Source organism: Cebus imitator, unplaced genomic scaffold (assembly GCF_001604975.1).
Source record: "Cebus imitator isolate Cc_AM_T3 unplaced genomic scaffold, Cebus_imitator-1.0 Scaffold41, whole genome shotgun sequence".
Lineage (NCBI taxonomy): Eukaryota > Metazoa > Chordata > Mammalia > Primates > Cebidae > Cebus > Cebus imitator.
Genome location: NW_016107356.1, coordinates 6,789,460 through 6,815,854, shown reverse-complemented (window position 1 = coordinate 6,815,854; position 26,395 = coordinate 6,789,460). Strand labels below are relative to the sequence as shown.

Here is a 26,395-nt window from a genome sequence, read left to right as displayed (position 1 = left end):
AACACTAAGAGCATGCATTGGCTCGCGGTCATTGTTCCATGTTTTTGTTAATGAAGGAAAGGGACGAGCTGCTCTCCACCTGTGATGTGGTCCCACGGCCAAGTCTAAACGCCTGTACAGATACAGTCAACTGGTGTCGTTGCAATGACCTTGTAGAGGAAATCAGTTAATTGCTTTGACATTATTCAGTGAGCCCTCCTTTCCTACAGAAGTTTAAATGTCCTTACTTAGGGACTTGCTTTCTTAAGTAGGTTTGAATTTACTGCCTATTGCGAAGAGACGGAATCAAGTTCAGAATCCTTAAATGTCTGATGAAGCATCACTTGGATGGGAGGTGGTGACTTGGCTCTGATAGCTGGAGATGAAGGCACACTCATGCCACATACAAGGGAGGACTTGGAGCTTTAAAGCCAGTGTCAGATTCACTCTGAAATGTGGAGCATTCCTGCAAGACTCTGCAGTTCACAGAATAGAGAGTCATGGCATTCTACTCAGAAGTCATAGCTTTTCTCGCCAGCCCCCACCTTTACCTCATATTACCAAGGAGAAAATGTTACCGATACTAAACACCATCAGTTCCGAGGGAGGCTGTGTACGTGAGTGCCCGCTTATGTATGTGCGTGCGTGTGTGCACACGTAGCTTTAAAAGAAGACATTGAAAATCCGACGTGCTACCGGCCTCATGAAAGAACAAAAGAAAGGAAGCATTTTGATACGCATTCGCTATCCCCAGATGGACACCAGGCTTTTTCCTTGGCGCTCCTATCTGTTGAACTTGTGAATCATCCCCATTACCTTTCAGCTTTAAAAGGCCAGTTTTCGTCCAGCTTTCTCTCTTCCTGCCAGTCCCGGCTGAAATTAATGGAAAGAAAGTTTGATGGAGCTTTCAGCTTTGAACAAAAGTCCTCCACTGTAAACTAGGACCCTCTGTATCCCGGTCTTACCCAGTCAGGCTAATTCCAGAGACTTGCGGTTTTTAGTATAAGATCTGTCTACCTTTAGTCAGGCATAGAACGCCCCCATAGGAAGGAAAAATACCTAATACGTATTTTTTGGAAATGAAACATTAAAAGAACTTCAAAAGTAATTTTTGGAAATAAGGCTTCAATTAGAATTATTTTTCTCAAAAAAACAAAAAAGAAAACACTCTTCTCCAAATGCCCAAGCCTTCTTTCAAAATTAGTTTGAAGCTTAAATAAAAGCCTACACCACCCCCAAATTACAAAATGGACTCACCCTTGAGAGGGCACCTGCAAAATATCACCCAGGGCAAAGATGTCGAGGCTAACGACGCAAGTTTCATTTCTCAGACTTTGTAATATAAGGCCAGCCCTCTCTCAGAGCTGCCATCATCACTTTTTGAATTTCTTTGGGGGTTATTTAATGAAAAACATGCTATGTTTTGTTTTAAGCTGAAGTCTTATTCTGGCCATTCTGCTTTGGGGAACAAAATGTTATCATTTAATTTCCTTTCTGCAAATTAAAACTAATGAAGTGTGGCCTTGTCAAAGGATGTGGAGATGTTCCTGGCATCCTGCTGTGCCTCTGCTTTCCAACAGGCTGCCCTCACCCGCAGGAGACCCAGTTGTCTTGAGGGAGATGAGGCAGCCTTCAAGCAGAGGCCGCGTTTTTCATAAACCTGACTTTGCCTCACGTGAACCAAAGACTCTCGCAACTCTGCTTCTTATAGAATTAGCTGAATAAAGGCATTTTCCCAATAGCTGTTAGTGTTAGGGCAACTGTCTACCTGCTATACCCCTCTCCCAAGTTTGGGCTGTATAGTATGCACCCTGCAACTAGGATCTCAAGGAGTTTAAAGGTTTAATGGAAACTTGGCATTTTCCTCGTGATCTTTAAAATGTGGTCACTAAACTCAGGATTGGCGTGTGCTTTTAGAACACTGGATTATCCCTGGCTTTAGAGGCTGTGCATTGAGTATTGACCATGTTTTGTAAAAGCAAGATATCCTCCTTTCCAGGCTGGTAACAGATTTCAGGGGGACTCTTGGGGAAGGGGCCCCTAAAATAGAACACAGCAGTCACTGGGCTTCCTGTCCCTACCCCTGCCCCAGCAGTGCCCTTTGGCACTGGGAAGTCTGCCAGGGAGTGGTGGAAGTAGGAAGGATTTGTGTTCGAAGTAAAATCACGGTTGAGTTTCACTGCCGCAGGCTGACGTCTGATGTGAGAGCAAGTGACTGACCGGAGTGCTGTGCACTGGCCCATGGGGAGCACGGGCAGCAGAGCGCAGCCTCGGGGGTCCCCCAAGCCACAGCAGGGACAGCATGCTCCCCTTTTGCCCTAGAGTCTGGGAACAAAGAGAGGAGCCAGCCTCACCCCAAGCTTCAGATGTAAAAGGGAGGCAGGATGGGCTTCCATTCTCCAGGTCTGTTTGCTCTTAACTGGCAGAACATGGGAGAATCCTTATTCCTCGTTAATCACTATGCATATTTGAAATAAAACAAAGTGGAAGCCTCCGCAGTTTTAACTTTTCAAAGAATGTCTGAAAAGAATCACTTTAAACCAATGCCTATAAACAGTAAATCTACCAAAATAAACTAAGACTTTCTATGTGGTTTGGGCTCACTCTTCTTTTTACAAGTTTCATTTTTAAAAGTAGGCAACTACTTTGGGTTACTGTATTTTTATTCATATTTAAACATATTTTTACAAAATAAATAAAGTGTTTTACATAGTAAGGAATATTTATGTATTTCCAAGTATTAAGAAGCCAGGTGTTTTTTTTTTTTTTGACATATTGACAAATGTATTCAGCGCTGTACACGAGAGAAATATTATTACTCCAAAGAATGAAAGTTAACAAAACCCAAAAACAAAAACCCTTTTCACTGAGGTGAGAAATAAATTTAATGTAACAACTTCTAGATTGTTTTTAGGATATTTCTTATTCTTTTGTGGAAACTGCTTGACTTTTTATCTGAACAGTGTTTCCTCCAAGATTTTAACCTTATATGCCATACTTAAGTTTAGGAACAGCTTGCATAATGCATTCTAGATAACACAAGGGCTGTGATTCACTAAAATTCCAAGCTACTGTGATTTTGTGACATTTATTTGCAAATGTTCTTCATTTCCCACTCTATCTGTAGCAGCCCTCCCAGTCTACCTTAACCGTCTTATAGCTGGGGTAAATTAAAACTTAGGTAGACTTTATACAAGATCCATTGACCATATTAAACCTCCCCCACTCAGGGCGGAAGGGCTGAAGGCAGGGCTGATAGGACTTTTAAAAGGATAAAAGGGGTGGAGGCGGGGGCGGGGGAGAAATACAGGCTCTTACAGATACCCTCCGCTGCCCTCCACACCCAGCCCATTGCTCTACAAAGGTATGAATGGAATGGCTTTTCTAGAAAAGGGCTTCCAAGAACATAAAGGAATTCCTTTCCCTGGGAGGCCCTGTGGAGGGCTGAGCCAGCCTTGAATTGGGCTTATTTCTCAAATCCATTTGATCTGGCCTTTTTGTCAACATAGTACATGTTAGGGCCCACAACGATTTTTTTTTTTCCTTTTTGTAAAAGAGGGGCATATATATTGAAAATGCTTCCTCTCCCCCTGCCAGAGCCTCACAGAAGTCAAGAAACACTATCCCCAGCTTAAATGTGCAGGCTCTTAAAGATGAAGGTAACAATATTAGGTTGCCATAGTAACAGCACTGTTAACTTTGCACTGAGCCCTGGCCGTCCTGAAGCCAGCTCGTGGAAGAATCTTCCTTCATGTTCTAGGTTATGAAAACAGTGATGTTTATTTAGACAAGGATGTTTCGCTAGTACACATTTTCTTTTTCCAGTACATATACAATCTGTTACGCCTGTCTACGTTGTCACTTGTAAAATAGGGTCCTTTTTCTCAGCAGTAACCTTTCTTATTGAACTGCTCTGATAGCCTTGATTTATTTTTACTAAATACAGCTCCAAAAGTTAATAGCAAGGTAGACAGAAAAGCATTTTGCGGTACTTTACTGGAAAATGTCGGTGGTATCTCCTAGTAATAAAACCTACACCTTTCAGGAATCACGGTTTAATTACAAGACTCATGAACATAAAAAAAATAATACCCTCGGCTTATTTCATGTGCACACACTCACAAGGAGCTGTGAATGAGGTATAGCTGGGTACGTGGAGAGGCAGGTGCATCCCTTCCCACCGTGCAAGCCCCTTCGCTGCATGACCCACTGTCCTAAATTTGCAAATTGTAACTCATACCATGATGCCCACTGACAGATACCCTGTAGGGACTGAGTCAGGTCCTCACTAAGTGACACAGGGTTGGCAAAGAAACCAGTTCACATTTTGAGAGCAGTCGGTGTAGGTGCCCTTTGATTCTAGAACGATGAGTTAAAAACATTTGTGAAAACCTCTTTCCATTCAGAAAGGTGGAAAAAGTTTCCTGAAATAAACCATTTTGATAAAGCAGCAAAATGATGCAGTGTTTATAGTGTGAAGAAAATGGAAAGATGGTGGTTCGATGCATGGGTGCAGTTCGGAGCCATGATGGAATTTTTCGGTGTTGAGATCTTTAAGCAAAACCCACAAAAAATAAAAATGAATGGAGGCTTATTTTTTAAACACTGCTGGTGCTTTATGAAGGGATTTCTGTTTACCTGTTGCACACGTGACATATTCTTACGAAGTTTTCTCACTTTGTAGAAATGCTTCAAATGTCTACATCATTTCATGACATCCCCTTCACATGTTTTTCCTCCAGGAGGTGCAGGACCCATTGACAGTGTTCCGTATTGCACATGCAATTTAACTTTATTAGCACTATTTGTAGCAAACACAAGCCTAGTGGATTACAGATCTGTGTGGGCCAGAGGGATTTTGCCACATAATAATGAAGCTGGACAGGGTCATTCTCATAAACTCTCTGGCTACATATATATTTTTGCATTTAATGCCTATTTAATGTATTCTGAAGATGCTATTCTTGGTGTTATCAAGAGTTCATAGGGGTTAGGGGGAGGTAAGAGCTTGTTCATGTGCTTGTGAAGCACACCCATGTTCACAGACACACAAAATGGAATTGCATGATCACCCCCTCAGTCTTGGCTTGTTGGTTTTTGTATTGAAGAAAGGGTTAAAAAAAAAAAAAAATGAGACTCCTGAATGACTTTTAAAGACAGTGGAGTTGTGTATTCATAGGACTTACAATCATCACTTCTGCCTTCACCTAAGCATCTAAAAGGGCTCGGGACACAGGCGTCCCCTCCCAGATTCGCCATCCACGTGGAAGAGCGGACTGCGGCAGGGTGCGTTTCCCTCCTGAAAGTGGAGAATATTTGCGGAGTGAAACCGCTTCAATCTCCCAGAGGGACTTTCTTGGAACGTCGGGGACAAGGCTAAACGGCTGAAGACCGATTTCAAGGTGAGGAAACCAAGCCCCCAGCAACTGGGTCGCACCGGCCCTCGCAGGACACAGGCGGGCGGTCACCGGCCGGGCGCGCCTCGGTCCTCGGTACCCGCGCGCGGCCTCCGCGGTGGAAATCCGCAAGTCGGGGGCGTCCTATTCAAATAGCCCTCTGCATAAATTACTGTGGGTCGCGCGCGTCTGCCGGGCTCGGTGGCGCCGCAGCCCCAGGAGGCAGGGCCCAGGCTCCTGGCGCGGGCGGCCGGCGGGTCACCTCCCGTTGGTGATGATGACCGAGGCGCCCAGGTAGTGCGGCAGCGGCGCTCCGGGCGGGGAGGCGGCGGCTGGGCTCGGGTGCCGGGGCCGCAGCGCGCCTGTCACCGCCTCGGGGCCGCCGGGGGCACAGGCCAGGCTGGAGGCGGCGGGTGCGGCGCCCCCCAGCGGCCCGCGCCGGGCCAGCACGCGGTGGTAGTTGAGCAGCACGAAGGGCAGCTGCGCCGGCGCGCCCGGGGGCTCGGGGGCCGGGGGCGCGCAGCACTCGGGCGCCGCTCGGGCCAGCGCCAGCCGCGTCCCGTCCCGGGCGGCCTGGCGGGCGGCCTTGGCCGGGCCCAGGGCGGGCTCCTCACGGTAGTGGCCGCAGCTTGGGAAGCTCGGGGGGGCGGTGTCCTCGCCGAACCTGCGCATGGCGGCGGCGGCGGGCGCTGCGGGGACAGGCGACACGTTAGAGGGACGCTCGCTCCGGGCAGCAAGGGGCGCGGCCGCAACCACCCCCTCCCCACCCAAGCCCTGGACGCGCCCGCCACCCCTCCGCAGCCCACGTGCTCCACCCACGGGTGGCTGTCGCCCACCCCATCTAGTCCGCGAGGTCCAATCTCAAGACGCGACCTGAAATGTTCCAGGAGCCACGTTACAGAGAAACAAGTGGGATGCCTGTTAAATAATACACTTCCTTTAATGCACCATAGCCAAAACACTATCTCAGCGTGCAATTAGTGTTAAACAATTATTGGGACTTTTTTTTTTTTTTTGGTACTGAGATGCAGAGCACAGGTCACACCTGCCTCACTGCACTGGCCACATTTCCATGTTCAAGACCACATGGGGTTGGTGGCTACCTGATTGGACGGCAGGGGACTAGAGGCCACCAGGGGCCTTAGTGTTAGATGGCCGTGTCTGCCCCATTTCTTCTGCCAGTCCCTCAGTGGGGGAGGGGGGTGGGTAACCACCCTGATCCTTTCGCCATGGCATAATGAAAAATAACCACTCCTATCTACTCAGTCAGACGCCTGACATTAAGTAGCTTCCCGGCTTTTCTTTTTTAACACCTTTTGGCAACATTTGTCTTCCTTTAATACCAAAGAGACTAGGAAGCTGATGGCAAATTGCCTCAAATTACCACCTTTGGTCCACTTTTTATCATGTGTGTGACAAGGAGATTGTTAACCTCTTTCACTTTTAAAATAGTAGTAAAAGTCAAATACCATGTGACTGCATTAGCCAGCTTCAGACACACACACAAAAACTCTTTGAAGTCAATCTCAAGTGGGTCTGATGTTCAGCTGTTATCAAAACCCTTTGCTTTGCCTTCCTTTGCTTGGATGTTCTGGAAGGTCCCTTTCTTGGTTATGTGAGGGACCCAAGGTGTTCATGGGTATAGTGGATGCAAATCTAAAGGATCAGTGGCTCCTGGGACAGGCCAGGTCAAAAGGCAAGGGGCCTGGCCCTGGTCACCAGTGTAGCCTTTTCTAAGTTGGCTACTTCTGAAAAAACACACCCTAGTGATTTCCAGAAAGGCTGGATTCTCCCGTAATCTATCCCTCGTCTCAGATTTGGGAAGAAATGTTATCTCAGCCTCCAGTCAAAACACAGAGCAAGAGATTCCTAGGATTTGCAGAAAAAGCAGTATGAGGCCTGGAAGGAGCAGAGCCCTGCCTGCCTCAAGAGAGGGGCACTTCGGGGCACTCTCCTCTTTGATCCTTTCCTCTTTAAGCAGGGGCTGGTGTGATTTTTTTCTGGGGTATATCATCCTTTTTTTTTTTTTTTTTTTTTGTGAGACAGTGTCTCACTCTGTCACCCAGGCTGGTGTGCAGTGGTATGATCTTGGCTCACTGCAACCTCTGCCACCCAAGTTCAAACAATCCTCCCGCCTCAACCTCCTGAGTAGCCAGGATTAGAGGTGCTCACCACTGTGCCCAACTAATTTTTATATTTTTAGTAGAGATGGGGGTTTCACCATGTTGGCCAGGCTGGTCTGGAATTACTGACCTCAGGTGATCTGCCTGCCTAGGCCTCTCAAAGTGCTGGGATTACAGGTATGATGTGTCCGGCCTGGGGCACATAATCCTGATGTCACCTTCACCCACATTTTAGTGGCACTGCAGGACACCTGCACCATCTTGGTCTACACTCTGAGCAGCAGTTAGGTCTGGGTGCAATGAGAATACATTTCCTGTAGCCAACCCTCCATCCCCATCTTCCACCCTCTGCCTGGGATTGGTCTAGTGAGCAAACAGGAGTCTGTGTCCTGGGCAGCTGGCAGTGTCTCTGTAGATGACATCTGCTTGCTGGCTGCCAGGAGAAGGCGAAAGGCCATTCCTTCCTGTTGTTGAACTGGCATGCACAAAGCAGGCCCCTACTGTGTGCCGTGATCTGGGAGTAGGCGCATCACAGCTTATGGCCGCATTTGACAAGTGAAGAAACTGAGGCCTAGAGGGCTTGTGTCCTTTGCCCTGGGTTGGGGAGTGGCATTTCTGTCCTCAAGCTCATGAATTTCCACCATAGTTTTCCCCACTTCCGAAACTGGCATGGAAAACAATCAGGCCTCAAATAGCCACTTCTGGATGGGGTGGAAAGTAATCTTGCAAAAGAAATGCTGCCAGGGCGTTCTCAGCACGTGAGAGCTGGTTTTGAAAATCACTGCCCCACTTTGGTCAGGATTTACGTGAAGGCCAGATACTGTTTTCCTTTGCCGTTTACACTGTCACTAGTGTCAGTCCGCAAGGCAGGTGGGCTGCCATTTTGCACTCCCCAGGAGCACCTGCATCAAGAGCAGGAAAGCACAGCAAACCTTACTGAGAAGCAGAAGGAGGGAAAGCTTGCCCAAAGCGTGAAGGTTCGGTCTCCATCTGCCACCCACCGGCCGTGCCCAGTCCTCCCGCCTTCCACACGAGCAGACCTGACCCACCTTCATAGCTTGGCATCAGGCTGTGCCGAGCAGTGTTCATCGGTGGCTCTGGAGGGTTTTTAGCTGGAGACGAGCTGCTAGGCACTAGGGGGTTGGCATAATGCCACTGGCATTCACCGCTGGCTGGCAGTGTGCTCAGGAAAAAGCGTGCCACCTCACACGGGGATCCTTGGGGCTGCCCGAACTTGGCGGGCAACATTGGCTTTTTGCTGCTGAAGACATGGGAGTCCAGAGGGAAGCGTCCGTAACGGTAGGAGAAGGGCAGGCTGTAGGGCGGCGCAAACAGGAGGTCACTGCTCTCGGAGTGGAGCTGTGGTTCCGGGGGAGCGGGAGCACTTGCAGGGGGACTGGCTCTCCAGTTTCCAAGCTGGCCGCATTCCAGTTTGTCCATTTGGAACGAGCTGTATTGCTGCATGGCAAAGAAGATGGACGAAGGGCCAGTGAGGGGCCGGCAGGAGCTGCCTCCCGGCCCTACACCATCCGCCCCTACGGGGCCCAACCCTCGCCACCACTGCCAGGTCCCACTGGGGACAGGCACACGGCAAGCGATACCCCAGTGACCTGCTCCCAGGGTAGGAGAGCCCCCAGCCCTGGGCTAACACCACGTCAGACACAGATGGACACTTGCTGTTTCTTTCTTTTCTTTTCTTTGTTTGAGATGCAGTCTTGCTCTGTCGCCCAGGCTAGAGTGCAGTGGCACTGTCTTGGCTCACTGCAACCACCACCTCCTGGATTCAAGCGATTCTCCTGCCTCAGCCTCCTGAGTAGCTGGGACTATAGGTGTGCTGCCACCACACCTGATTAATTATTGTATTTTTAGCAGAGATGGGGTTTCATCATGTTGGCCAGGCTGCTCTCGAACTCCTGACCTCAGGTGATCCACCTGCCTCAGACTCCCAAAGTGCTGGGATTACAGTTGTGGGCCCCCACCAGTCTAGAATCTAACCCACCACTGTAGAATCTAACCCACCAGCCTAGACGCTAACCCAGCAGCCTTCTAATTAACCAGTCTAGACTCTAACCCACCAGGCTGGAACCTAACCTGTGGATTCTAACCTGTCAAGCCCATGAGAATCTAACCCATGGGTTCTAATGGGCTGATGTGCCTTCCCAATTGAGTCTTCTGTTTCCTAAACTTGACTAGTTCACCAGGATGTCAGCCTTCCCCTGGCGTCACTACTGTGTATGCAGGACCTCCCGGAGGGACCTTGCTTCATGGGAGAGAGACCCCTGCTGTGCATTGAGAGGCTCCCCGTTCCATAATGTGTCCAGGCATCCCAAACTCCTGGGATAAATTTATCAGCACCCCCAAATTTCAGTATGTGCGTGTTACCTGTGGGGGGTAAGGGTTTGTTCTCAGCTTTGTCTTCATCTTGGTATTTTTGGGTTTCGCTAATTTCCTAGTTTCTTGTGAGGTAGACAGGGCAGTCCTCCAGGAGTCCTGGGACTTGGCAGTGGACACCTGCTCCAGGGACAGCTGCAGTTCCTTGTATTCAATATCCCTGGAAGGCGGGAGTGGGCCGAGTCAGGTCCAGCAGGGGGCAGAGGCCGAGCAGCTTCCCTGGCCCCAGCCCTGGGGCAGCTCATTCTCAGTGCCCCAGTGTGCCTTTTCACTGGGGTTGGATGTGGGTGGGCTTTGAGACAAGGCCAGCTCACCCTCATGATAAAAGCGGTCTGCAGCCCCGGGCTGGTCCACCCCAGGACATACTGAGCCAGGTCAGAGCTCTCTCCAGTCCCATAAAGCCCCAAACACATCTTTGAGTGGTGGTCAGGGGGCCGGGGGGGGGGAGGGGCCATGGGCCATTAGGGGAGCCGTCAAGGGAAAACGCGACAGGCAGAAATACCACTGATCAAGTCTACCTGCATCCAGCCTGAGCATCTGTGGGCCAGGTGCCTCTCCAGATAGCACCCCAGGAGGCAAGAGCTGGGGACCCTTCACGGGTCTGGGAGCCTGCAGCTTTGTGCATTGTCACATCGGGGCCATCTCTGCCCTAAAGAACCCAACTCAGCAGGGTCATGGTCACATGCGGAGAGGTCAGCCTGGAGAACCAGCCCACGTGTTTGCTCAGGAAGGATAACTAATGGGCTAACCTGTTTTCTGCCTGACAGTTTTGCTAGAATCACTTGCCTTCTGAGACACACAGGACCTGGAAGTCATTCTGTGAATGAACCTAGAGCCTAAATCCTCACCCTGTATAAAATGCAAATGAGAATCCTTTTCGCCATGGGGCTGGGGGCACTGCAGGGGTCAGAGCCTGGTGTGAGGTGATTTAATGTACAATAGCTATGGTGGGTGGAAAGTAATATGTGGCCCCAGATAGACATATGTCCTATTGCTTCTAATGGCCTTAAAATATTTGCAGTGGCTCAAGCCTATAATCCCAGCACTTTGGGAGGCCACGGCAGGTGGATTGCCTGAGGTCAGGGGTTCGAGACCAGTCTGGCCAACATGGTGAAACCTCGTCTCTGTTACAAACACAAAAGTTAGCTGGGTATGTTGGCAGGTGCCTGTAAGCCCAGCTTCTTGGGAGTCTGAGGCAGGAGAATCGCTTGAACCCAGGAGGCAGAGATTGCAGTGAGCCGAGATCACACCATTGCACTACAGCCTGGCAGACAAGAGCAAGACTTTATCTCAAAAAAAAAAAAAAAAAAAAAAAAAAAAATTAAAAAAAAAAAAAAAAAAAAAAAAAAAAAAAAAAGTATTTGCAGGCTGAGCACCACAAGCTCATGCCTGTAATCGCAGAACTTTGAGAGACTGAGGCAGGAGGATCGCCTAAAGCCTGGCATTCAAGGCCAGCCTGGCCAACATAGCAAAACCCTGTCTCCACGAGAACATTTATATGTTTTTGATTTACAAAAAAAAGCATTTGTGACTGAACTTGACCTTCTGAAGTGTTTAAAGGTCCAAATATTCATCATCGTTTGCAACAGGCTCTATAGGAAGACAGGTAAAAAATGGGAGATTTCCTGTTTCAAGCAGCAGGAGCATCCAAGATGACCCAAATGTCTGTGGGCACGGATGGTACACGTTTGTATTCTTGATCGGGATGTGCACGCTCTTTGCATTCTATTCAGGACAGGGGCATTCCCACCCGCCCCCCATGCCCCTCACCTAGGCTCTGTGATGGGATCCTAAGCTATGCCCAGGGCAGAGCACCCTCCTCCTGGCTGCCCCTGCAGCCTCGCACTTGGCCTTCACCGCTGAGCATAGAAATAGCTTGGACCTTCCAAAATGACTGGATTGCTCAAAAAATAAATTAAAAAGGAGACAAATGAACAGTTTGAGAAAGAGAGAAAGAGAGATGGTGTTTATCGGAGCCATCCGATGTGGGACGGGGAAGAGAAGAGAACAAGGAGAGAAACAAATACGTGTGACTTACGTGAGTACATAATTGACACTCACGATGCAGTGGGGCCGGGACGAGCGGCTGTTGTGCACCACGGTGGCGTAGCTCTGCACCCACACCCAGCCGCCCCGTTTGGACAGCAGCCGGTAGTACTTGGTGGTGACCTGGCCCTTCACCAACACTGCAAGCACAAGGTGACATGAGTCCTCAGACACTTCGCAGGCCCCACCTCTGGGATACTGCCCCCAACGGTGACCTACATCCTGAGGATACCTCTGAGAAATTGACAAAGGGGGTGGGCTTTCTCTGCTGGAGGGCGCATGTTTGTGTGTGTCTTGTGCGTGCATACAGAAACACATGCATACGCACATAGATGTGCACACAGGAATTTTGCCTACAACTTTAAGGAGTTCCCACCTGTTAAGAAATCTCATTTAACAGTCATTGCTTTCATTGAGGGAAACATTAGCCACCGAAGTGTGGACTGGGCAGAGTGAAAAAAATTGAATCTGCTTTTTAGTTTCTAAAATGCCGCGATTATGTTTTAATCCTCGAATCCTTAATGGGCAGAGCAGGTGAGTGATGTAGTTATTTACACCAAGTAGTCAGTTAAGCGCATTCAACCAAGTGTCAGGCTGTTGCTGATGCTCACTGTTCAGGTACATGGGCGTATTCACAGTGAAACTGCTATGTCAGGCTGTTGCTGATGCTCACTGTTCAGGTATGTGGGCGTATTCACAGTGAAACTGCTACTCTGTTGCCATTCATATTTTCTTCCCATTAATCCCAGTTTTCTTGGGCCCATTAATTTGCTATGTTGTTTATGTAGGACGGACATCTGCTTGGCTACAGAGTTCCTGAAAATTGGGCCTATGGGCCCTTCTTTTTTTTTTTTCCAGGATGGAGTCTTGCTCTGTTGCCCAGGTTGGAGTGCAGTGGCACGATCTTGGCTCACTGCAACCTCTGCCTCCCAGGTTCAAGCGATCCTCCTGCCTCACTCAAGCCCCCCTACTAGTTGATATTACAGGCATGCGCCACCATGCCTGGCCAATTTTTGTATTTTTAGTAGAGACAGGGTTTCGCCATGTTGGCCAGGCTGCTTTCGAACTCCTGACCTCAGGCAATCCACCCGCCTTGGCCTCCCAAAGTGCTGGGATTACAGGTGTGAGCCACCACGCCTGGCTGTATGGGCCCATCTTCTATGCCGAGCAGCTCAGGCAAAGGCTCGGTTCCCCTATAAACCACGATTCCACCTCACTGGGAGGCAGGCAGGGGAGGAAAGTGCCAGAACCTGCAGATGGACAGTGGAGAGGCAAAGCTTCTCCAGGGAAGGGAAGGATAGCACAAGTCTAGAAAGACACCAATAGATGCCCGGGTCCCCAGCTCCAGAACATTCCTCCTTCTCAATGCAGGACTGGCCCCTCGCCCTAACTAGCAGCTGCCTGAGCAGAGATTCGGGGAGGTGGCCAAAGGGGCCGAGTCTGTGGCTGCACCAGCTGGCGCTGAAGGAAACTCCCCAAGGCTCATGTGCAGCAGAAATGCAGCCTTTGTACCATCGCACTAGGTGAGGCCCAGTCTCTACCCAGACACTCCCTGGGCTGTCCGTGGCCCTTTACAGTTCCTTTTCACCTTGCAGATGGCTCTTTCTCATCCACATCAAAATATTTCGGTGCAAAAGAAAATGCTGCAAGGGGTTATTCACCTTAACATTATAAAGGGTTCACACAGATTGATAAAAACACAAAGACCTTAAAGCAATATAGGCAAAAAGCATGAACAACAATTCATCAGAGAATAAATATAAATGGGCAAAATGATGAACAAATGCCCAACTCCCTGTCCATCCCACCCATCAGATCAACAGACGTTAAAATAGAAACAAACGTCAAAATAGAAACAAACGTCGTACGATTCTCTTTACATGAAATGTCCGGAAGAGGCACAGCCAGAGTCTGAAAGCAGATGAGCGGGTGCCAGGGGCTGAATGACGAGGGGCACTGGGAGTGAGAGCCCCTTTTGGGATGAAAATGTTCTGGAATTAAAGGTGATAGTTGTACAACACTGTAAATATAACTAAAAAACACTGAAAATGGTGAAAAAGGTAAATTTTATCTAAAAATAAAGTAATAAAAGGCGAACGGGTGATACTGGCTAATCTATGATGACAGACATTTTCTTTTTTCTTTTTCTTTCCTTTTTTTTTTTTTTTTTTTTTTTTTTTTTTTTGAGACAGAGTCTTACTCTGTCGCTCAGGCTGGAGTGCAGTGGCATGATCTCAGCTCACTGAAACCTCTGCCTCCCCAGTTCAAGCAATTCTCCTGCCTCCGCCTCCCAAGTAGCTGGATTACAGGCACCTGCCACCAGCCCGGCTAATTTTTGCATTTTTAGTAAAGGTGGAGTTTTGCCATGTTGACCAGGCTGGTCTTGAACTCCTGACTCCAAGTGATCCACCTGCCTCAGTCTCCCAAAGTGCTGGGATCAGAAGCATGAGCCACCACGTCCGGCCAGTGAGAGGCATTTTCATGTGTGATGGAAGGATGAGTTGGTGTGGTCCTCTGGATAGCAGTCTGATGGCTCATACTCTCTGACACACCGATTTCACTTCTAGGAATTGATCCTATGGAAATTGTGAGCAGTGCAAACACAGATTTATGTACGAAGTGTTTCACTGCAGTCTTGCTGAAAATTCAGGGAAAACGGGTGGGGAGAGACAACTGTTCAACGGTAGGGAAAAGAGTAAATAAATTATGGCAAACTATGCAGCCAGCAAAATGATGATTAATAAGAAATTACCACATTATGGGAAATGTGTATGATACCATGTTGTGAGGAAAGACAAGATTCAGAAGTGTGTAAAGTAGAACCCTAATTATGAAAAAGTGGGCACATGCACACACCACCCCCCCAAACTGTGTTATCCTGGACAAGCTACCAACCCCCCGTGACTCAATTTCCTCATTTATAAAAAGAGGATAATCAGTCCTTATGCCATATGGTTGTTGAGAGATTAGATGATCTATTTGAGGATTTGGAATACTGGCAGAACAGCTGATGAACTCAATACATATGAACTCTTATCTGACTGAAAGTGACAGGTAATTTTCATTTTCTTCTTTTCAGCTTCCCTTGACTTCCTAATTTCCAACAAGAAGGAGGTTTAATTAGAATTAAAAGGTATTTTTTTCCATGGGAAAAAAGATTGTGGGGTTGGGAGGTGGGAACCCAATCTTCATCAGGATGAAGCTGGAGACATGAGGCCGTGCTGCTGTGTAACAAGCATGCCAGTACCACCGGCTGGAGAGAGGCCTCTCTGGGACAGTGCCGAGGGCGGCGCTTTTCCGCCCAGGCTTAACATCTGCATTTCAACAGACTCAGATCATTGCTGAAAGGTGTAGGCAAGGGCAATGGGAAAGAGAGAAGCCTGACAACACATCTCCTTTGGGGGCTTTTGCTTCTTTAACGAAAAGATACATGGCGTCTACTTCCAGCTCATTTCACAGGATTGCCTCATTCTATCCATACTACAACCATGCGGGGTGGGCAGCACCAGGAGATGGAGATCAACAGAGCTTGGGGGGAAAGCTGGGGTCCAGCCCAGGTGTCCTCAAAGCGGCAGCTGTGGGCGGAGGGAGGAGCAGCTGCCTCCAGAAAGTTCTCTACAGCTGTTAGGTTGGTGCAAAGGTAACTGCAGTTTTACCATTAATTTTTTATTTTTTGGAGACTAAGTCTCGCTCTGTCACCCAGGGTAGAGTGCAATGGCAAGATCTCGGCTCAATGCAACTTCCGCCTCCCGGGTTCAAGCAATTCTCCTGCCTCAGTCTCCTGACTAGCTGGGATTACAGGCACCCACCACCAGGCCTGGCTAATTTTTATATTTTTAGTAGAGACCGGGTTTCTCCATGTTGGTCAGGCTGGTCTTGAAATCCTGACCTCATGATCCGCCCGCCTTGGCCTCACAAAGTGCTGGGATTATAGGAGTGAGCCACTGCGCCTGGCTGCCATTACTTTCAATGTAATACATCAAATAATACATCTTGGGATGGGGTGGGCTCACCTTTTAAGGGAGACTCGGCCAATTTGTTTATGGTCCCAAAATAACCAAGAGATGCACCAGGCTCAGCGTGAGGATCCATCCATGGATTTAGAGAGAACAAGTGCTTGCTAAGCTCCTCAACCTCAAAATCTATTCCCAGCAGTGCCTGTCAAGCCCCTAGGAGTTTCAGACCAGCCTGGCCAACATGGTGAAACCCTGTCTCTACTAAAGATACAAAAAATTAGCTGGGCGTGGTGGCGGTTTCCTATAATCCCAGCTACTCGGGAGGCTGAGGCAGGAGAATCGCTTGAACTCGGGAGGCGGAGGTTGTAGTAAGCCGAGATTCCGCCATTGCATACAGGGTGAGACTTCGTCTCAAAAAAAAAAAAAAGGAGGTGAGGAAAGCTCTGGAGAAGAGAGAAGCATCTTAGGGAAGAGTCCACAAGGGCCGCATTGTAGGGTGGACCCCAGAAGACGGGCTGAGCCTGACAGCCAGTCCCCTTGGGCACAGAGCAGAAGGGACAAGGTATACCTACAATGTCAAAAACTGCCTCCAAGGACTAGGACAACAGTATGATGATTTACTGCCATTACTTATGGCTCCCCCTTAGTGCACAAGGTTCCCCACACCTTCATCAGCAAGACAAAACCAGCCTACGTCCACACACGGCTCCAAGGGCATCTACAGAGGATCTAAGCCAGGCACCGTGGCTCACCCCTGTAATCCCAGCAATTTGAGACAGAGGCAGGTGGATCACCTGAGGTCAGGAGTTCAAGACCAGCCTGGCCAACATGGTGAAACCCCATCTCTATTAAAAATACAAAAATGAGCTGGGTATGGTGGCAGGAGCCTGTAATCCCAGCTACCCAAGAGGATGAGACAGGAGAATTGCTTGAACCCAGGAGGCGGAGGTTGCAATGAGCCAAGATCATGCCACTGTACTTCAGCCTGGGTGACAGAGCCAGATTCCATCTCAAAAAAAAAAGGTAAAAATGATGTGAGTATGAACTAAACTTCTTCATCCATTTCCAGGTCAGAGGCAAGCAAGGCAGCAGCAGAAGCCAGCAGAGATTATCAATCCTATAATATCAATCAAACACCCTGTCCGATGGGCTGGAAGCTCCTTCCAAGTTGACCTGCTGTTTCCAAGCCTCTGTCCTCTGCTTCACAGCTGTGCCATAGAGTGGCTGCAACCTGGTGTCCCTGGTACCAGATGTGCTTGTTGGTGTCACAGTGTTGTTACTCAGAATGCCTCTGGACGCCTCGTGTGTTCAGTTAGCCACAGGCTCCACCATTCCCTATTGCCCTATACTTGCCACTCATTCATGTTACCTGTCTGGCCCATAAGCATTGAGTGCATGACCACTGTATGTCATCTGGAGTGTGTTCTCCCCAGATTTCTGCTAGGTACTCTATAATGTCCTGAAATTTTGTTATAATGGTTATTGCTTGAAACTTGTAAACCACCTATTCAGGCCTCAAAGCCTTTTTGGGATACTGAAATTTTTTTTTTGAGAGAGAGTCTTGCTCTGTTGCCCAAACTGGAATGCAGTGGTGCCATCTCTGCTCACTGCAACCTCCGCCTCCCAGGTTCAAGTGATTCTCCTGCCTCAGACTCCTGAGTAGCTGAGATCACAGATGCACATCACCATGCTGGGCTAATTTTTGTATTTTTAGTAGAGAGGGGGTTTCGCCATGTTGGCCAGGCTGGTCTCAAACTCGTGACCTCAAGTTATCTGCCTGCCTCCGAAAGTGGACATTACAATATTTTCCCAGCTGGGCATGGCCTGTGTTCTCTTTGTGGTCTGGGCTTGGCCCACTCTGGGCAGGAACCCTCCTAGAGAGCGGGTGAAATTCCCAGCAGCCTTGGAAGAATATCCACGCGAACATCATGGTTTTTCCAAACTGTGGTCAGCCCAGTGCCCCTTGACACAGATTGTCAAGTTTATTGATAATGAGCCCTTCTCTGCCTACACACCAGGTGGTCCTCAGCCCTCCCTGAGGGTCTGGGACAACAGATCACAAGCCTCTGCCAGCTCCCCCTACATATAAGAAAAGTCTCCCTAACATGAAACAAAGAAAGCGGGGAGGAAGAGGAGGCAGGGGAGGCAGCTCACTCTCCCTCTGCTTGATGACATTGGCTCCGGGGTGTCGCCAGGGTTAAGTGCCAGCCTCCCATGGCTGTAGCCGGTGGACAATACCCTTTGTGGCTCCTTCTCCCTGGTTCACTCCTCACTCCTCTACCCATGTCTACCCACTGTCCAAATCAACCAGAGCACTTCAACCAGAAGCTCAGGGGCAGCTTCTGGAGTTTCAGGAAATCAAACAGGTGCCACCCAGCCCTGGGGGTGGAGAGGCAGGAACAGGAGGCCTGGAGTGGGCCCCTCTGGCCCAGGTTCTGCACCACACCATGAAGACCCTGACTCTGAAGGCCCTGCTCTGGAGTTGACTGTCTCCCCACAGAGTTCTGGCTTTGGAGAAGCATGTGACGTCCCAGTTGAGTGATCTGAGGGGAGGCTGCTGCTCAGCCTTGCAGGTGGCTCCCACACCAGAACCAAAGAACCCCCATCATCTGAGGCTGCCCTTGCTGCCACACCCTCTAAAAGCTGCCAGGGGAAACTGAGGCAGGCACACTCATGGTGAACCCCAAGACCACACCAGCCCCCGGCCTGACTGGGGTATCCTCCGTCCTGGCCGTGTCTCTGCCACAGCTAAGTCAGGGTCACAGGACAGCAGCAATCACTGTCAATCTCACTATTTTCTGTTCTCTTTGAATTACCAATTCTGGCTCATTTGGAAAAGAAAGCTGTGCCCCATCTAATTTCTAAACACGGCTGCCTTTTCTGCTTGTCTCTTGGGAGCCTGTCCTGCTTGCCCTTTCAGAGTCCCATAGGACAACTGCAATGTCTGGAAACTTCCAGTGAGATAAAGTGGCTTGATCACATAAACCACAGGAGACCCCTCAAATAAAATCACCTGTGGGTCTGGTGAGGCAGGCTCGGGAGGGCGGGGCTCCTTCAGAACAGCCACAGCCGCATCTCCAAGGTGAGGCCTCACGGTGTGATGTGGCGGTGATGGCTGACGGCGCGAGGGCCAATGGGTGGTTTTGGCTCCTGCCCCAGCTCCACTGCCGCCCCTGGGCAAGTGGCCCGAGTCACCCTGATCACCTGGGAAAAGGGCACGAGAGGGACTTAGCTCCCCGAAATGCCCGCAGGTCAGAGTCTGTAAGTGAAAAGCATCCACCCACGATGGGCACACAGGAGCCACTGACTCAGCCTCACTGTGGCCTTTAGTACCATTCCAAAGCACAAGGGGAAGAACATCCCTGCTCCCTGGGTTAGCTGGGCAATGTGAGACAAAAGGTAGTGTTTATTTAAAAGGAAGACTTTTGTCTAGGCGCGGTGGCTCACGCCTGTAATCCCAGCACTTTGGGAGGCCGAGGTGGGTGGATCACTTGAGGTCAGGAGTTCAAGACCAGCCTGGTCAACATGGACAGACCCTGTCTCTACTAAAACTACAGAAATTAGTGGGGTGTGGTGGCGGGCACCTGTAGTCCCATCTACTTGGGAGGATGAGGCAGGAGAATCACTTGAAGTCAGGAGGCGGAGGCTGCAGTGAGCTGAGATCGCGCCACCGCACTCCAGCTTGGCAACAGAGCAAGACAAAAAAAAAGAAGACTTCTGATTCCCTTAGTTTTCTGTCTCTGTGCTTAAAGGCCTGACTAATTTCTGCCTTTCAGCCCTCTGTGAAGAACAGGTCTTCCCTTGCTGTAATTCAGGGGTACACTTTAGACTCCCCCAGCATGTTCCTGCCTCTGTGGAAGGGGGCTCCAGATCCCCCCCCCCCGGGGGGAGCGCGTGGAGGTGTGAGCCCTCACCTTCGCTCTCCAAGTCCCAGGCTGTTCTGGGTGCACAGCACAACTCCATGCCCTTGAGGCGGATGCCTCTCTCATCTCCCAACTGCTCCTGCTACCCCAGAGTCCCTCCACTCCCCTCTTCATATCTGCCTGTTCAAGTACCCTGGACATGGAATTCTAGAATTGAAGCACCATACCCAGTTTGCACAAGAAAGCTTTCTAGCTCCCAAATTAGTGATACTAGCCTAGAAGTTCCCATCCAAACACTAGGCAGTTGCTTCTTTACCAAGCTTGGTCTCCAGAATGACAGGGATGATTATGAGATCATGATTTGGTCTTTAACAGAAGAAAGAAAAGGGTTGTTCACACCTCTAAGTCTCCACACGCAGCAAGGAGCAAAGAAGAAGCTGTCCGTGCCTGCCCAGCCATAAGTCCTGGTTGTTAGGGGTTTCTGTCTGTAGAGACTTGGGGAGAGAAGAGCAACAGCAACACCCTGGAAGTATTGAGTTTCCCGGATCCCAGCCCACACCAAACCCAGCACATCACGCAGCCGTGGGTCCAGCGGCCCACCTCCCATGCAACACCAGCAACCTGTCTTCTAACGTCCCTCAGCCAACACAAGGCGGAACAAGAACAGAGGACATGCCATCTGGGCCACACTGCAGAAGGCCCAGCTCCTCTAACCATCTGCACCCCATTATAAAGCACCCCCAACCAGCCATAGGTGTGGCAGGGCTGGGCAGCAGGAAGATGAGGCATTCCACTCCAACCAAATTATTCTCTGCCTCAGTTTGGATTCTAAAAGAAAAATGTACGGCCAGGAACGGTGGCTCATGCCTGTAATCCCAGCACTTTGGGAGGCCGAGGCATGTGGATCACTTGAGGTCAGGAGTTTAAGACCAGCCTGGCCAACATGGTGAAACCCTGTCTCTACTAAAAACTCAAAAAAGAGCCAGGTATGGTGGCATGCACCTGTAATCTGAGCTACTTAGGAAGCTGAGGCAGGAGAATGGCTTGAACCCAGAAGGAAGAGGTTGCAGTGAGCTGAGATCGCACCACTGCACTCTAGCCTGGGCGACAGAGTCTGTCTTAAAAAAAATTTTAATTTTAAAAAAGTAAAATTGTCATTTCTTTACACATTTCAGTGACTAGAGCACCCCCTCTAAATCCAGATGTTCCCAAAGTGCCTCCATTGGCAAATCAAATTGGCGTTTGTTCACCCTTTCCAAGGTGACCTCTCCCATCATGGGACAGTGGCCTCCCCTGGCTTCCCCTAGCTGGCAGGTGTATGGCAGTTGGACACAGGGCTCTGTATGGGTTCAGCTCCTAGCTCCGCCACCTCCCAGCTGTGTGAAGGTGGGCAAGTGGCTTATCTGGACCTCAGCATCCTCACTGGTAAAATGAGGATCATGACCATGAGACCCCCCTCACTGAGCTGGTAACATATTTAGTTACTTAAACTAGTGCCTGACAGCAGTAAGAGCTTCGTAACTAGCAGGTCTTCCGCCATTGTTGCTGTTATTCGCAAATGGTGTCCAGACATCACAGAGTTTAGGTTCCACATCCACAATCTAGAACCCAGGCAGCTTCCTGAACCTACACCTGCCAGAGTCTCCCTGGAAGGGTGCACGTGGCTGCCTGAGAACCGACAACAGGCAGCCATACTTAATCATGGGGTGGAGGAAACCATACCGAAGGCTTGAGATTCAAATGTGTATCATGGATGATTATTGCACCAACAAAAGGGACACGTCCCCCCAGCTCTGTCCTCAGCGCCTCCTCCCTGACCAGTTACCTCCCGTGGCTGGGGTGGGCGCGCTACTCACGGAGGTGGTGTGCGTAGCGGAGGTGGAACACATCGCAGCCATGCACATGGTGGTACAGGGTCTTCTCGATCAGGTCCTGAGGCTCGTACCCCGTCACCTCGGTCACCCTGCGGGGGCACGGTGGCTCAGTGAGTTACGCCACGCTGCAGACTGCTTTTCATTTAAACTAACATTGGTTTTGCCAAGTAATCAAGTGCTAAAAGGCTCGAGGGAGAAATGTTGATTTTGGAAACTGAGAATGATCTTTTTTACAAGAAGCAAGTCTTTGAACTCTAGTCCGGGGCAGGATGTAGCAGTATTCATGAACGGGAATGTTTTTCTGAACCCACTGGCTAAGACAATGTTTGGGGTGGCTTAAAACTGTAGCCTTTTTCGAGGTTCAGCTTATCTGGGAATGATTACGAGAGCTTTGATCCTGAGATTGCAAGAAAGCTCCCACAGGGAGAAAGAACCCACTCCTGGAAGGCCTCGGGGGTATGGTCCTGTACGAATTTTTTAACAAATTGTGGTAAAATATACGTAATATAAATGTCACCATGGTAACCATTTCTAGCGTACAATTCAGTGGCATTTATTGCCCTCACAATGTTGTGGAACAGGCATCACTGCCCCTTTCCAGAGCTTTCCATGACCCCAAACAGATACTCTGTCCCCATGAAACATCAGCCCCCGCTGCCCCCTGCCCAGGCCCCAGTAGCCTCCCTTCTACTTTTTTTTTTTTTTTTAGGTGGAGTCTCACTCTGTCTCCCAGGCTGGAGTGCAGTGGCGTGATCTCGGCTCACCACAGCCTCTCGGGTTCAAGCGATTCTCTTGCCTCAGCCTCCCGAGGAGGCTGGGACTACAGGTGCCCACCACCACACCCAACTAAATTTTGTGTTTTTAATAGAGATGGGGTTTCACCATAATGGCCAGGCTGGTCTCTGTCTCCTGACCTCATGATCTGCCCGCCTCAGCCTCACAAAGTGCTGGGATTACAGGCATGAGCCACTGTGCCCAGCCTCTACTTTCTGTCTCTAGGGATTTGTCTCTTCAAGATAGTTCACATCCATGGATGGTATACCACGCGGCCTTGTGTTTGTGGCTCCATTCACTCAGCACGATGTTTCCGAGGCTCATCCATGCGGCGGCATGCGTCTGAACTTCATTCCTTCTTAGGACTGAATAACTTTCTGTTTTATGTAGATCTCACCTTTGGCTCATCCATCCCTCTGTCCGAAGACAGTTGTTCGCACATCTCGGCCACTGCGAGGGCAAGTGTTTAAACCTCCACTGCACACTGGACACCGCCGATTGGCACAGATGGTCTCAGGATGAAGCCATTGGGTGATTCCTACCATTGGGAATTATGGAATAACTGGAGATCTTTAAGCCTCATTTCAGGGGTCAGTTGGTTCAGACGCCCCAGAAGGCAGGATTATGACCTAAGATATTGTGACTAAAAGGAAAGCCTTAAGCGCTCTAGAGAAATGGAAGCACTTTCCCAGGACTTATGTGACACAAGCCCTCTGTGTTCTCATCAAGCCCAGGGCACATGGATTTCCCACTTCGGCTCTTTGAAGAAAAGTGGCTCTCAGCACCCAAGACCACATCATCCCTCGCATCAGGATGGCTGTGGCTGTAGGTGGAAGCTGCATGTGGCAATGATGGTTTCCCAGGCTCTGGGCAATGGGGCTGGGCACCATGCCCTTGAAGGAGGTGGTCCTAAACATCTTGCTGATAGATATTCAAGAACAGATGAAAGAGAGGAACGTGCAGGCAAAGCTCTGGTGCAGAGTCAGTCCTGGGGGCCAGTGAGGTGGGGGAAAGGGAGGGCCGGGGCTGGGGGCTCTCCTTACTAGGATAGGAGATGTTAGCTGTAAATTAAACCAGGAAACTTAACCTCACTTTCATTCTTTAAACCGCTTCCCTTTCTGTGAAGCTCTGCTCAAGCTCTGGGTCATAAATCTCGGGAGATTCATGTTTCCCTGGAATCACTCGCTGTTTGGCATACACATTTCCATGGTAGGAGATTCTTCTGGGGCAGGAAGGAGACAGGGCTTGCGGTGCGGGGGGAGGGATCTTGCCCAACCCAGAGCCATTTGGGGATCGGGGGACTTGTCTAAGGGCCACCTAGAACTTCAGGCCCCATCAGACTCTAACTCTGTGTGGCAGGAAAATTGATCCGTCTGGCTTCCCCCAAAAAGAAAACCAGGCATCTCTACTGCGTGGGGATGAAAGAGGCTTCCCAGACCCTTTGGATGCGCAGTTACAGCACAACGGCCCCAAACGTGTAAATGAATCAGAAACACATGTATTAAGTTTCTCATCAAAGTATACACTGGCTTTAAAAATTAAAGGGAAATGGAGGGGTTTGGCAGGGTGCCCTCCCGGTTTTTTCCAAGCTTCTTGTGTCTGAAGACCTGTCAGAAGGATCTGCCAAACCCCAAACATCGCTGTGTTCACCCATCCTTAGCAAAAGCATCAGCTCCAGTTTCAAAGTGAAATACCACAAAACCCCGACGAACCCAATTTCAGGTTATGGCGAGTTCAGCTGTGTCTGGGACTGCGCGGGCTGTGGAGCCAGACAGGCCTGCCACCCTCACTCCTGTGACTTGGGGCCGCTGGACCTTGGGCCAAGCCCTCGCCTGGCTCCTGGGGTTTGTACGCAGAAGGGACATCTTCCCACCACACCCCGCCGCTTGGCCACTCTGCTGCCCTCCCGGGGCTGGGCCAGCCCAGGCCCCATCCCCCCTGGTCACAGACTGACTGTGGGGACTGGGAAAGTCTCTCTGTCACTCTTCTGACCCCTTTTAGGCTGTCCCACATGACTGCAGCTCAGAAAAGGCATCAAGGCTTTGCTAAAAGCTTCCTGATAAGGTAGGAAGAACCAGGGATGGGGAGAGGCAGGACATCTCCTTTGAGAGCACGAGCGTCTCTTCTGCGCACTCTAGGGGTGCAGCCCCCACACCCTGAGATGCGGGAGCCCTCACTGGTACTCCAAAGTCCCATCCAGGCCCTGTCCCAGCCCCTCAGGCACCACCTCCTGTACCCACGGCTGCCTTTCCAGGCAGTGTGGATGGAATAGCCTGAAAAGCCCTCATGTCTCTCCTCTGGGGATGCCCCTTCTTTCCTGTTCTCCAGAATTCATCAGTCTCAGGGGTTTCCTAGAATGACCAGAGAAAAACTAGGAGACAAAACAAGGGAGAAACCAGTCGGATCCGCCTGGATCTTTGATAATGACCTTGGGCAGCTGATGTCCTTCCAGCTGCCTCTCAGAAGTGGCTCCCGAGTCAGAAAAGAGGGAGCAGAGGGGTGCACATGGCTGGGAGAGCTTGGCCGTCTTCTCTCCCTGCAGGGCCTGCCTCTGCAATGCAGGAAAATGGCATTGGTCGCTCTTGGCTGACCCCAGAGGTGCTGGCAGCTTTCCCCAAAGAGCACTGCTTCCTCTCTGTTTTGACATTTCTGGGAAGATGCTGGTTACCCTGACAAGCTCACCCTTGTCATTTCCCTGCCTCTGAGTGGTCCTGAAGTGCATCTTAAGGAGCCAAACCAACTCCTGTCAATTCTTTTCTTTTTTTGAGACAGAGTTTCGCTCTGTCACCAGGCTGGAGTGCAGTGGCACAATCTTGGCTCACTGCAACCTCTGCTTCCTGGGTTCAAGCACTTCTCCTGCCTCAGCCTCCTGAGTAGCTGGGATGACAGGCATACGCCACCACGCCCAGCTAATTTTTGTATTTTTAGTAGAGATGGGGCTTCACCATGTTGGCCAGGATGGTCTGGATCTCTTGACCTTATGATCCACTCACCTCAGCCTCCCAAAGTGCTGGGATTACAGGCGTGAGCCACCGTGTCCAGCCTCCTGTCTGTATCTCTCGTCCCTAACCAGGAAGATTTGTTTTTTTCTTTATTGAGCATCAATAAATGGTTAAACTGATCAATTTTATGTAATGTGTATTTTGCCACAATTTTAAAAGTGAAAAAGAAAAGGAGGCAGTAAATCCTGGCTTCTGGACATACAGAAAGCAAAATATATCTCCCCTTTCACTGCCGAAGACTCATCGCACACACACCCCACATCAGGAGTGGGTCTCTGATGTCTGATTCCTGCTTGCACAGCCGAGGAACCTACGTGCCAAGAGCCGAAGTGGCCTTGCCGTAAGAGAGGCTTTGCTCTTTCCACTGCTTCAGTGTACTATCGAATTTCAGTTTTCCTAGCAGGGAGTGGGCAAGCTGCTCTGCTATTGTGCACATAAGAATATAGAGGCCTCGGCCGGGCGCGGTGGCTCAAGCCTGTAATCCCAGCACTTTGGGAGGCCGAGGCGGGTGGATCACGAGGTCAAGAGATCGAGACCATCCTGGTCAACATGGTGAAACCCTGTCTCTACTAAAAATACAAAAAATTAGCTGGGCATGGTGGCACGTGCCTGTAATCCCAGCTACTCAGGAGGCTGAGGCAGGAGAATTGCCTGAACCCAGGAGGCGGAGGTTGCAGTGAGCCGAGATCGCGCCATTGCACTCCAGCCTGGGTAACAAGAGCGAAACTCCGTCCCAAAAAAAAAAAGAATATAGGGGCCTCACTAGCATGTGGCCTCCAGATTTGGGAGGGTTTCGATTGTTCCACAGCGTGGACACGTGTCAAAGCATCACATTGCACCCTACGAATACCACGAAACCCTGAGGAACCAAACCCTGATAACCAAATGCAGTTAGCATTTGTCAGTTAAAAATTAAATTCCATTTTAAGCTGAGCATGGTGGTTCATGCCTGTAATCCCAGCACTTTGGGAAGCTGAGGCAGGCAGATCAC

The 26,395-nt window shown here is 49.9% G+C and overlaps 1 protein-coding gene across 1 annotated transcript in view; it reads right to left on the bottom strand.

Annotated features, from left to right (window-relative positions):
• Nucleotides 1-895: 895 nt before the first annotated feature.
• The window catches only part of SIM2 (SIM bHLH transcription factor 2), a 54,750-nt gene continuing 29,250 nt past the window's right edge, over nucleotides 896-26,395 (bottom strand). The window contains exons 7-11 of the mRNA XM_017526223.2: nucleotides 21,611-21,717; nucleotides 11,928-12,075; nucleotides 9,881-10,049; nucleotides 8,548-8,956; nucleotides 896-6,064 (exon numbers count right to left, since the gene is read on the bottom strand). Coding sequence (XP_017381712.1) covers nucleotides 5,634-6,064; nucleotides 8,548-8,956; nucleotides 9,881-10,049; nucleotides 11,928-12,075; nucleotides 21,611-21,717 — 1,264 coding nt within the window. The 3' untranslated portion in view covers nucleotides 896-5,633. The remainder of the gene's footprint in view (nucleotides 6,065-8,547; nucleotides 8,957-9,880; nucleotides 10,050-11,927; nucleotides 12,076-21,610; nucleotides 21,718-26,395) is intronic.